The following is a 13,969-nucleotide window of genomic DNA, read 5'->3' as shown; positions in this document are numbered from 1 at the left end:
CCTTAATTTTACCAAGTACACGAGGATTAGTGCCAAATTGTGAAAAAGTTTAATCCTGTAAATTTTTTCTGTGTTTATATCTGCTGCCATTTGGTAAACAGTTAATGTGTTCTGTTGTTTGGGAATGCCCCTCCCTCCCCCTGCCTTCTTTAATCAGTTCATTTATCAGATGCAAAAATATATCTACTATATGCAATTCTGAAATTATGTGACACTCATATTTGAAGCATCAGATCCTGAGGTAACATAGACACTTATTGTAATATCCTATATGTAGCAAACTATTTCACTGTTGAGGATAAGTGTCTGTTCCTGTACATTATTAATTATTTCATCAATATTTGAACATCAGTATGTACTTTTAAATACTATTACATTTTACATTTGTGAAAATCCACAAATTTGTTTGTATTGCTCTTCATTTAATGCAATGGGGCTTTATAATATGTGCTTCCTGTTCTTCAAATCATTGTCATATGTCCAAGTGCCCTTGGGAGAGTGATGATTAGGCATGTCTCATTCAGATATGCAACAGCACTGTTTTCAGTAGTTATAGTTAGTAACTTGGCAGATCAGTTATAAGTTACAAGAATATGTATAACAGATTGATTATTGTTTTATCTTTCTTGTCTCAGGTTTCCCACTATTTTACACATAAAATGGTTGAGTCATTTGTTTTCAGAGAACATTAATTTCGCTTAGGAACAATACTTCATGAAACAAATTATGTGCTTTTCTTTTGTACTGAAGTTTAGTGACTGTGGGACATGTTTTAGACATTCATATCGTGTCATAATAGAGCTTGATATCTAGTTTATAGCAAATGAATACCATTTTAGGAGAAGTAACAGCTACTGTTAACATTTTCTTTGCTTTATTCTGTATTTGTTTTTTGTTTTTAGGTTTATAATGGCAGAACTTCTTCAGACTGAACGAACATATGTCAAAGACCTTGAGACTTGCATCAAGTCTTTTTTAGATGAAATGAAATCAAATCCTTCTGTACCAGGACCCATTCAAGGAAAAGATGACATAATATTTGGGAATATGGAAGAAATATATGACTTTCATAACAGTGTTTTTCTGAAAGAACTTGAAAAGTATGAGACCATGCCTGAAGATGTTGGGCACTGTTTTGTTACTTGGGTAAGATAAAATAGTATTACAATGTTCTAGAATATTTTGGTTGTTAAAATCATCCATTCTGAATGGAAGGAATGGGGAACTTAAACTGCATTGCAATTCTTGTTATATCAGAAACTGAGATTGAGAAGTTTGTAGAAAATTTGATTTAATGTTTTTAATTCTGAATGAAGGAGACCACTCACAGAAAGTGTAAGATATTTTGCATCATCAACAGGTGCACTTGTGCACACCCACAATCGCATGCATGCTCATGTAGACACAGATATACAGGATGCAGAAAGACAGTTTAATCAAAAGTGTGAGGTAGAAAGACAGCATCAAATGAAGGAATTTCATTATAGGAACTAGAGGTCACAGTTGGATATTTTCAGCAATACACACACACACACACACAATTGAAATCTGACATATGGACATCTTTACTCAAAACAAAGAATGTGTACATAAATGAAGTGTTTTGACTAACAAGTTGTCACTGTGAGAACAAGAAAAAGTTAAAGCATCACCTAACCGTGTATCATACTGAGCTGATGTACATTACGTTACTTCTTTAGATTGAAAACAGTCATATGTGTATGTTTCAGGTTGTAATGTGTCTGAAAAAAAGTAAGAGTAAATGAAAATGAGTATGCTATAGAACACAGGCTCGCCACCACTTAATTACCATGAGTATGTTCAAACTGACTGCTATTTTCAAACTGCCATAGAACATAGTGATGCTGCAGGGATTGGTATGTTCTGTGAAATGCACTGGGAGTAGTCTGAATTAATTCTGCTGCTGCCATATGGCAAGCCACCAAATCCTGTTCGTCCACAACTAACATTGCAAACACATGTTTCTTCATGTTACCCCAGAGGTAAAAAATTCTGCTGTGTCAAGTCTGGAAAGCATGCAGGCCACTGCATTGGCCACTGTGTCTGATCAATCTGTCAGCTAATGTCCTGTCCAAGTAATCTTGGACAGTGTACGCAAAATGTTGAGCTGCTCCATCACGTTGGAACCGAAGATTCTGCCTAACTCCAAGTGGTACATCATCCAGGAGTGTAGGCAGTACTTGCAAAAATACAACTTATGTGTGAGCATTCAACCTTGGAGGTTACATGTAGGGGGCACTGAATGAATCATTCACAGTTCTCATTCACATGCTTGCAGTGAATAGCTTTTGATGACCATGGACATATGTTGCATTAGGATTTTGTAGTGTACAGACAAGGCTGTTGTATGAATGTAAAATACCTTCATGAGCAAAGCAAGCCTCATCTGTAAACAGCAAATGTTCAGGGGAATGTGGCTGTTGTGCTTCTCATCAAAGGAACCTGTCAACAAATTCCAGAACACTAGGGGAGTTGTCTGGACTCATGGCTTGTACCTTCTGTCAGTGGAAAGAATGTAGACAAGTCTCATAATGACATTCCAGATATGATGCCAGTCCACACAACATGCATGAGTGATTTGTCTGGAACTTGCTGTTGGCTCTTACTGTATGCAATGTAATGCATCTTTGTCAAACTCGACAATGTAGGAAAAGATAGATTGCTACTTACCATAAAGAAGACATGTTAAGTTGCAGACAGGCACAATTACAAGAACCTTACATAAAGCTTTCAGCCACAGCTTTTGTCAGCAAACGAGAAATACCATTCATACACAAAAGCAAGCACTCGTCATGTTCACAAGACCAGCAACTCCAGCAGCTTGGGCCAGAATGCATGTAAGGAGCAATCTGTCTTTTCCTACATTGTTGATATTCCTATCTGGAGTTTCCATTGTTCGACTTCATCAAATGCAACTGTACAAACAGTGCATCTGCTGCCTGTATCATTCTTATTTGCCCTCGGATATCTAGTCTCTCACATACTTCTGTCAACTGACACAAAAGTGTATTTCTGAGGCATTCTGGTAAACCGTATGAGTCACCCTTGCATTGCCATGAGCAGCACCATAGGCCCAGTGCTTGTCACTTGCCCCATTCCATATGAACCCATATTCCCTATTGCTGCTTCACAACCCTCACTCACTCATTGGTAACAACTCTGGTGAGATCACTGTACCTGTTGAATTTGACAAAAGGGTACTTAAACCAACACTCTCCACTGCACATCGGTCCCCCCTAGAGACACTGAGTGGAGTGCAGTTTGTTTGTATCTGGCAAACAGAAACAAGTTTCACATTTGAAGACTGTCACACACCTGGAGTTGATGTTAAGGTATGAAGTACCACAAATATGCAACTGCTCCTGTAATCAAACCCCTTTGCTGATGCGATCTTTGCCCTACACTTTTGTTCAGATTGTTTTTCTGCACCCTGTACACACACACACACACACACACACACACACACACACACACACCTGTGCCTCTACATTGTGCTGGTTAGATACACAATGTAACTTATGTAACTGTGCCAGCAAGACAGACAGTGTGACTGAGTGTCTAGCCAGCACAATGCAGGCACTTTTGTGTGTGTGTGTGTGTGTGTGTGTGTGTGTGTGTGTGTGTGTGTGTGTTTATTTGTACTGTGGCCCATTAAAAGACTTTTTACTAAAGCTAGCAAGTTTCCTCTTTTGTGTGTGCCTGTCAGCAACTCAATGCCTCTGCTTCCTGTGTCGGTCTCCTTTACTCCTAAGTGATTTACATTCTGCCAGAACTTTTCTTACCAAATTAAGAGTTAAAACTCTTAATTTCCTCTGGGTATGAGAAATTTCCTTTTTCCATGGATAACAAAGCTGATAGTTGTGTAATTAAAGATATTTTTTCTACTTCATGTAAATTCTCAACACATCAGGAGACTAGTAGTTAAACAATATATGTGCAGACATGTTCACTTGTTATTTGCAAGAGGAAAATAAAACTACATAAAAGTGTAATGATAGAAAGTATACTGCTGTTTTTGAAGCAGAAAGGTGGAATAACTGCTAGGCCACTGACACTTGGTTGGCTTATGGAATATTGTAAGTATGGAATATTGTAAGTACATTTGAGTTGAACTCATAATTAATGGTTAGCTCATGAGAGATGAAAGACTGGTTCAGCCGAAGAAAGATGGGTAAGGTGTCACCTTGATCTGTTTAAGAAACCATCCCATGATTCACCTGGAATGGATTATGGATACTGTGAAAAACCTAAATGAGGAAAATTTTGTGTGTGTCTTTTCTCCCCCCTCCCTCCCTCCTTAGTGTACTCCTTTCAGCTGTCTGTCTCTCAATCTTCTTCTTGATCTCTTTCTTCAAATCCTAGGTATGAACATGTGATTTCAGGGAAAGAGACATAGAGAAGACTGAAACACAAATGTTTTAAAGGAGGACAGGAAAGTGTACTTATAAAAAGGAAACACAAGAACTTAAGTGTCTTTCTCTCTCTCTCTCACTCACTCACTCTCACACATACACAAAAACACACACACAGTTTGGCAAAGGGAGTGAAGAACCCAGAATGTCTGAGTCTCAGTGTAACTTCATGCATGTTCTCACCATTCAGAGGATATGTCAAGTATTAGAGTTGCAACTGTCTGTGATGGGTTGAACAGCCACCAGTACATTAATGTTTTTTGTGTTTTAAGTCCTTTATTGTCATTACCAGGTCTAATAGGGTGTATCAGGGGCATGAACAATGTCAGATATCGAGTGATCACTGTGAAGAACATGAAGATGTCACATACAGCTTAAATATGGAAAAATTTCAATTTGAATTTCCTGCCATATCGTAGTTCCACCGGACGTCACAACTGGCATTCTTGAAAGCTATAGGCACCTAGTAAACAGTCAGAACCTCAAAATGGCCAAGATGTTACAGACAGCTTGTTCGCCCACTGCTTGAATACTGCTCAGCAGTGTGGGATCCATACCAGATAGGGTTGATAGAAGAGATAGAGAAGATCCAACAGAGAGGAGTGCTCATTGTTACAGGATCATTTAGTAATCACAAAAGCATTACGGAGATGATAGATAAACTCCAGTTGAAGACTGCAGAAGAGACGCTCAGTAGCTCGGTACGGGCTTTTGTTGAAGTTTCGAGAACATACCTTCACTGAGGAGTCAAGCAGTATATTGCTCTCTCCCACATCTATCTCGCAAAGAGACCATAAGGATAAACTCAGAGAGATTAGAGCCCACACAGAGGCATACCGACAATCCTTTTTTCCACGAACAATACGAGACTGGAACAGAAGGGAGAACTGATAGAGGTACTCAAGGTACCCTCCACCACACACCATCATGTGGCTTGTGAAGTATGGGTATAGATGTAGATGTAGAAGTGCAGAGCACAACCAAAGAGCTGCAGTTATCAAAAGTCTTCACACTTGCTGTTCACCCACTGAAATAGTTCAATTCTTTGGGTACCCAAGATCAACTGTTTACAATATTGTGTCCAAGTATTGTCCTTTGGAGAAGTCTGGTGTTTACGTCCTAGGTGTTGTGCTCAGTGAATGTGATATCCTGCCACCACATTTCTTTGAAAAGAGAAAAACTGTAATAAAAGAAGTCTATCTGCAAGTTTTGACGAATTTCATGAAACTGTGGGAGGCAATATATCTTTCAACAGGATGGCTTTCAGATAACGCTGACATCTTTTGATTAAAGTAGTTCTGGCTGAGAATAGCCGGAATTTGAACCCTCTTGACTACTATGTTTGGAGCCTAGTCGAAAGAGTTACCAACAAGATGAGACACCCCCTAATGTTGCATCTCTATGCACCTCTATCAGAGCAGCATTTGTGATTACGGACAGTGCTGTTTTAAAGAGTGCATGCAATCGCTTCAGAACAAGATTGGAAGTGGTCATTGTGGCTGAAGGGAGTTACATCAATTAATGTTACTCTTGAAAGATACCACTACTTATATTTAAAAGGATTTTCATTTTCATTTCTATTTTCTTTTAATAAATTTGGTTTTAAAAGATGTTTCATTTGTCCTGATTTAAGTGCCACTCCCTGTACTTGTGTCAGACAGTGTTATTAGCACCTGACATAGTGTGAAAGTTGCCTCATTGTGAGACTTGATTTAGTCGGCTGGACATATTGTGTAATATCCAGGTTTTTGGGGCATTTAGGTATGACAGTGGCTCCATGCTGAACTGCATGGAAATGTGGGGTCAACCTTATTCACCATCTAGGTTCCAGTCGACCAAGGTAGGATGGCCATAATGTACACCACATACATCATAAGCCATTCACATCTGCGCCTGGCTTCTCAGAACAAAAAATGGTCTCCCTGAAATGTTCTATGTCATCCAGCAACATTAGTTGGAGATAAGCAGCAGCCGGATTAGGGAAGATGTGTCCCATGCTTAGGCTGTCATTAACACAACACAAATGGCTGCATTTGGAGTGGTGCCATGTCATGGTTGCTTGAGGTGCTGAAGAAAAGTGCCACATGTTTGGCAGTGAATTGCATTTCTGCACTATCATGATGATCATTGTTGTGATTATGGCAGTAACTTGGAGAGAGGTTCCATTCTTCTTTCTTTTAGAAAGGCACAGCAGTGTCACTCGTGGCTTGTGATGTGAAGACCCGTGGGGTATGACTAGATTGTGGCTGGTTGTGGTTAAGAGAAATCTGGTGGCATACAGATACATCACAGGCATTCTGCACCCTCATGTGTCATCTCTTATGTGACAATGTTGCTGTGCCATTTTTCAACAGGACAATGCTTGTGCACACAGGACAAATTCCTGTATGAGCTCATGATGTTGAGGTACTCCTGTGGTCAGTAACATCAACTCCATCTCAGTGCTAGTATCCATGATAACAAAGACCAGTTACAACAGTCATGGGACAGTTTGCCTCATAAGAGGATTTGGTTGCCTCATGGCACCTTTCCAAACTGAATTAGAGCACACATCCTGGCCGGAGGGTGTTCAACATCATACTGCTAACTTGACTCACACTACCAAGATCTTTGTATGTTTAATGTGATAATGTAATCACTGAAATAACATCACATATGATCTCAAATGATGCAGTTTTGTTGGTGTTTTGTTATCTCCTACTGGTTGTGTCAAGTTTTTTCTGGTAGTGATATATATTTTACCATAATTATCAAACCACCCTTGTGTGTGTGTGTGTGTGTGTGTGTGTGTGTGTGTGTGTGTTTGTGGGATGATGCATTGTCATGTGAAGGAGTACTTTTTTGCATACCAGTCTTGGTCTTTCTTCATCCAGTGCAAGTTTCAAATTTTCGACAATGCAGCATAATAGGTTCCAGTTGTGGTTCGGTCATTTTCCAAGTAATCTAAGAGAATTATTCCTTGGGAATTTTCTGCAGCAGATTATACGACAGTGGTTTGGATGATTTGTACTCCTGCCAAACAGACTTTGCTCTAAATAAGGCAAGGTACACTGACTCAAGACATTTGTGATTAACTGCAATCAAAAATCTACATGCATCAGTGAAGAACAGTGGCAGACATTGAGAAGAAACAGCTTGATAGTGACTCCACACATCCCTTGTTTAAATGTGAATTCTAGCTTCCTAGGCTGAGGCCACAAGAGATGTTCCTGGGGGGCAGTGTAACCTGGAGATCAATTGAATTTGCTGTATTATACATAGAAGGTATTGCCAGATGAAATACTTCAGTGTCATGGTGTAAGAAGATCTTAAAGTGCAGGGGATGCATCAACAGATAACCACTTTATGGTTGGTTTGCATTGTATGACACACTACACCATCTTGTGCACAAGAATCCCTTCAAATTCACCACTGTGAATGATCTGTTCAGATGTGAAGAAATGTAATGGCAAAATTCTGGTTTGATGACTTTTCTGTGTGTGTTTGTTCTTGTTAACAACAAATTGGAAAGTCCTGAGTGGATTAATGGAAGGAACAAAGCTAATCACCCACATTGTATTTAAGGTGTTGCTTGGTCTGTTGGTACACAGAGTGAAAACATACACACACACACACACACACACACACACACACACACACACACACACACACATTCACTCCTTGTTAGGCACTCAGTACATGAATATTACCTGTAAGGCTGGGCGTACTGGGCGTGTATAATGCAATGTGAACATGGAATTTGAAAGACATAAGTTTCTGGATTACTTTTCTTCCATGGCTGAAATTTGCAACTGTGAATGGAATTAATGTTAATTTTAAAAGACTACTATTTTGTAACAGTAGCTGGTATGGTTTTACAGACTAGCCCTAGTGAGATTTATGTTTTAGTTAGTGTAAACAGAAATTCTTCTTAGAAATGAAGACACCGTGAAAAGCATTTGGACTCAACAGGGCAGTGAAGTGTTTGTGAATGTGCCAAAATACATACAAAAATTATGCACCACTTTGTCTGACACAGTTACTGTGTACTTTGTATGTAAGATAGTGTATGTTAGTTAGATAAATAATATTTCGGTCCTTTTTCAGGCCCAGAAGTTTGACATGTATGTTAAATATTGTAAGAATAAACCTGAGTCAAACTCACTTCTAGTACAGCATGGTGGCAGTTTCTTTGAAGAAATGCAGAAAAAGCACAAAGTTGAGCATCCTATAGCAGCATACCTCATAAAACCTGTACAGAGAATTACTAAATACCAACTTTTGTTAAAGGACCTACAATCTTGTTGTGAGGAGGATCAAGGTGAAATTAAGGTGAAGTGAAAATGTGATTCTTTATTGTTTGTAGTGTAGTAATCTATTTGCGTATACTAGTCTTCATAGACTGTAATGCTGATGATTAACAATGCACATTAAGAAGTGCTAACTGCAAACTTTTGGGATTTATGGAAAAGATAAACTATGTAATTAGTCCAATGTGGATTGTTTTGCAATGTCTTAATTATGTATTCTTTGTATGTAGATGGTACTTTAAAACTGCTGAATTAATGCAATAAGAAAATCATAATTAGTGTTGTAGTATAAATGAAATTTAATTGATATCATGATGTAATATGAACTGAATACCAGCCTCAGATTGTGTTTAATGAAATATTAAATTTTACTGTATATTATTTTGATATCCATGTGTATAATAAAAGCATGCTCACTTCATAACTTTTTTTTCCAGGATGGCCTAGATGTTATGTTAAATGTTCCCAAAAAGGCAAATGATGCAATGCACCTTTCCCTCTTAGAAGGCTGTGATATGAGTTCAGACAAACTTGGGGAAGTTGTATTGCAAGATACTTTCCATGTCTGGGATCCTAAACAAATAATTCGGAAAGGCCGAGAAAGACATATTTTTCTCTTTGAGTTGTATTTACTCTTCAGTAAAGAAGTAAAAGATTCCAGTGGAAAAGCAAAATATATTTACAAAAACAAACTGATGGTAAGTTATCCTTAGAAAATTAATCCTTTAGAAAAAGTCTGCAATAAATCAGAAGGTGTTGCTGTTGTTACCTTCACACACACACACACACACACACACACACACACACACACACACACAGACAGTACAAATGTAACAGCTTTAAAAGTAGCAGTAAGTCAATTTTTTTTGTCATCGTAGATTATGGAGTTATCTTTCATATAAATCATTTAAGGAAGAATGTATAACTATTGGCTGTTCAAATTAGGCCACAAACTATCAAGAGAATAGCATTAATTAATCAGTGTTTTTATAGCCTGTAACATAACTATAACACTCTTCATAAACCAAGAGGGATTGATAGAAGCATACTCATTTTTTATGACCACAGAGTATTTATAAAGCCCTATAATGGCACACAAATACGTACAACTACTTCCAGCCTTTGACAAGGGAGTAATTAGTTCTGAAGCAAGAACCATTAAGTCTATTTCATTGTGCTGCTCATGTTCAGTTTACCAATTTTCTTAACAGTATAAATATCCGCAGCTAAATTTACTGATTTTCTTTTTTTATTTTGATGCTAAGAAGCTGCTATGAGTTTATCATTTTCCTTTCTCTTTCCTTGCAAACATGCTCAATTCCCAACAAATTTTCAAACTACATTTAGGTAGCACTTAGATACTGAATTTATTTTGGTACTTCATCTTAGTTTTATTTTTGTTGATAACTTTACTGATTCATGTATTGTACCTTATAAAGAAGTATCTAATTGCTTATTTATTGCGCTATCCTGTAGTCTTCTCAAAATTTTATGCACTCTCAGCATTAAATAATTTCTCTCATTGTGGATTACATTTTTGCATTGACCATCATAATTCCAATGAATGGTCTCCCAAACATGATGGCCATGCTTTTTTTATACATTGCATATTAGTTATATAAAGTGTGGAGTGCATGTATCTTTAGTAGCCTCTCTCTGGCTCTTTATACTTTGAGGAATACATGAAGTATTAAACTGCCTTGTGTGTTTTCTAACTGTTACTACTGAAGTGATGGGTCAGTTTTGTTTATGCTTAATAAAATGTGAAATTTCAAAGTTAAATATATTATTGTGAAAAATACTAATGACTCTGTATTTTGGTAATTGTAGACATCTGAACTTGGAGTAACAGAACACATTGAAGGTGATGAGTGTAAATTTGCTGTGTGGACTGGAAGGGCACCAATATCAGATTACAGGATAGTACTAAAGGTAAGAAATAACTAAATGAAATGCAAACAAGAGTTAGATAGGTGTAATGAAATAGTTAAATAATATGAAATTGAATCAGCCAGCATTGTGAAGGTGTTGGAAGTCCTTCACTTTTTGAACCACAGCAACCCTCACACCATCATTTTCTCAGCCCCCCCCCCTCTCTCTCTCTCTAGAAAATTAAATTCATTAATTGTATCTTTGTTGTTTTGGATCAAACAGATCACCAGTTTCAACTTCTTCAAAAGTCTTCATCAGATTACATACTTACAAATTTATAATGTAAGTGTCTGTTCCGTAATTCTGTGAAATCATTGTGTACATGTATGTTCTGAAATGATATATGATGGTATCAATAATAGTAATACTTATAATAATAATAATAATAATAATAATAATAATAACAACAATAACAAAGAACAACACGCATCAATTAAACAGTCAGAGGAAAACGAAATCTTAAGACAGCCACCAGAACAAGCACGAATAGAACACGAAGTGACACACATGTTAGATATAGAAGAAAAATTTCAGCTGACATATATAGAATACAAAGACACAAATACAGACATTAGACCATTCTTGCATAGACCGCCAAATAACCCACAAGTCGAAACAACAATAAAAACTATCAACACAATCATACACAACAAAATAAATGAAAACACAACTATGGAAGAGTTACAACTACTGGTTTATATAGGAGCACTCACTACACTAAATATACACACTAGGCAGAGATCAGAACCAACCAACACACAGAAGAAACCCACAAAACCAGCATGGCAACACAGGCTACAGATCAGAATAGAATAACTGAGAAAAGACATCGGACAGCTAACACAATTTATAAGAAATGAAATGTCAGAAAAAAAAAGAAAAAGGTTAGGTAAAATCTCACAACAAGAAGTGACAGAGCAATTAGATGAAAAGAAGCAGAAATTACAAGCATTGGCCAAACGACTTAGAAGATACAAAAAAAGGCTTCTGAAGTTGAACCTTGTAATTTATATTCCACTGACTAAGAATGTAAGGGCCAATGAAGATGACATTCTAGTACAATGTAGCCTCTCATATTCTTGATGTGGTCCATTAATTACAACTTTATTTCCTAACTTATGAAATGGAAGTTATGAAATGTTCTGCAGAACATTTGTACAACATTGGGAAGTCAAATGAAGTAATGTTAGAAGCTGTCATCCGATACTGCATACTATTTAAAGTTAGTCATATAGTTCATTTACCAAATATGCATTGATTAACTGTAATGTTGAATCATGTCAATATGATACACTTCTCAGAGCACTAAACATTGCATTGTGCACATGTAAATGTTTATAGGAATGTTCATTTTACAGTAAACATTATTTGTGTCATAAATAGTACACAAACTGGAGTCAGACTATGAAGAGAATATTCCAGAGGATGGAGAATCCTAACAGAGCCTTCGGGTAGCTTTGTGGTAGCTTTTGCTAATTACATAAATGGTATCATTTACTGCAGGCACAACAGGAATGACTCAGACATAAGAAATCTGCTGGTTTGATGGAAACATGTTAAGAATCTAAAACTTGCAAAAAAACTAGGATTCATTGTGTGTATTACTTATAGCTCTTGCAAATGTCAACAATACATATAATCTTTCCAGGGCAGTATGCACTTAAGATGCTAAAGTGCCACACTTTCGAAAAAGGGAAGTAGTAGCACCTTAAAAGACTACACTTATTGATTGTATGTAATGCTAATAGGTGAAAATTGTAATAGTAACAGCTCTCTTTAACTTTTAACTAGAAATAATTATTACTGTGGATATCAACAGACATAGCCATAGATTTCTGTATTAGCACTGACCTCTATCCACAGAGTACTTGTTACTGTGGAAATTTGTGGATATATACATCTTTCCAGACCTCTGCTACTGGAGCTAAGAATTACCTCAACACAGTTTAGTGGTATCAGAAAACACACAGATTATTGGCTGATGCTACTATGAAGACAATTTGTATTCAGTGCTGATCAAATTGTCTACCTCAGAACGATGAACTCATCACACTTTTTATCTTTTAATTTAAGAGTTAACAGTATCAGTCATTTTATTATCAGCTGTATGCATCTAAGAAGTGTGTTATTTTCAAGTGCCATCTACTGTAACATAAATTATGTTCAGAATGTAGATTTTTTAAAATTTGTGCCAGAAACATCACATGTCAAGTACAACCACTAAATGAGCAAATTAGGTTAAACTAAACTAGAAATTGGTGTGACATTTTTAAGTTAAGATATGTATCGGATGACTGGAATATATCTAATTTGAAATTCTGTGGAATAAAAGCTTGTAGACTCTTCCAAGTACTTCATTGGGAAAGAAAAGTATTAAATTTCTATTTTACTTCTCATTGCTTATCATATTGTAATTTTTTCACCATAAGAAAATAAATGCATTATAAATCAAAATAAATTTTGTGTTGTGTTTTAATTTCTTTTTTTCAGGCCTCTTCACTTGATGTGAAACAGACATGGGTAAAAAAGCTCCGTGAAGTCATTCAGGAAACCTATTTCAGTTCAGCTTTACCTCTCAGCATGCCAAAGAGCCCAGCAAAACTGAAGCCAGGCAGTCAACGTTCCAGCAGGTAAGAACAGAAATGTTATTGCTAATTTGCTGATAGTCCAACACTAGTACCACGTCAAGTGCATGCTGGTGTTCTGGCCAACCTGCATGTTTTGTTTCCTGCACCCACTTACATAAATACTGGGCTAGTTCCCAGGTTCTGCCTCAGTTACATGATGCATAAAAACTTGGAAAACACAGACATAATATTTTACAATGTGATATATACAAGACACAGGCAGAAGGTGTACACAGATTTCTCCCTGGGTGCAGCTTTAAAATGTCTTTTGAAGAGAGAACTACAATTTAGTAATAGCCTATATATGGGTATGGTTCTCTGCAAAAGTGGGGAAGTACCATACCAATCCCAACCTGGCATTGGCTGGCTCTAGGGCACTGGAATGGACAGACATTTTTATCCACATAATGGACAGCATTAAAACCACTATCCCTTTAGTGTACAGAAAGGCATCAGTTATGAGTACCTACAACTAACATTGTGCAGTGTAAGTGATGTCAAGTTCTAAATAGTTTGTTGCAGTGACTTTATCAGAAAGCTATTGAACTACATTTTGCATTTTAGTTCTCCTATAGATTACATTTCATCTTTTGTGGAGTTGAACTGAGTATCAAGATAAACAAATAGTTCCAAATACTTTTTCATCCCCTTCTCTCCACAAAACTTCAGTAAAAAGGGAAAAAATAGC

The 13,969-nt window shown here is 36.9% G+C and overlaps 1 protein-coding gene across 1 annotated transcript in view; it reads left to right on the top strand.

Annotated features, from left to right (window-relative positions):
- LOC124612449 (kalirin) overlaps window positions 1–13,969 on the top strand; it is a 1,731,149-nt gene that overhangs the window by 973,787 nt on the left and 743,393 nt on the right. Inside the window, exons 23-27 of the mRNA XM_047140672.1 lie at window positions 903–1,146; window positions 8,520–8,744; window positions 9,160–9,420; window positions 10,553–10,654; window positions 13,145–13,284. Coding sequence (XP_046996628.1) covers window positions 903–1,146; window positions 8,520–8,744; window positions 9,160–9,420; window positions 10,553–10,654; window positions 13,145–13,284 — 972 coding nt within the window. The remainder of the gene's footprint in view (window positions 1–902; window positions 1,147–8,519; window positions 8,745–9,159; window positions 9,421–10,552; window positions 10,655–13,144; window positions 13,285–13,969) is intronic.

The sequence above is a fragment of the Schistocerca americana genome, chromosome 4 (genome assembly GCF_021461395.2).
Source record: "Schistocerca americana isolate TAMUIC-IGC-003095 chromosome 4, iqSchAmer2.1, whole genome shotgun sequence".
In the NCBI taxonomy this organism is placed as follows: domain Eukaryota; kingdom Metazoa; phylum Arthropoda; class Insecta; order Orthoptera; family Acrididae; genus Schistocerca; species Schistocerca americana.
Note: the sequence above shows the minus strand (reverse complement) of the source record. Positions and strands in the feature narration are given on the sequence as shown.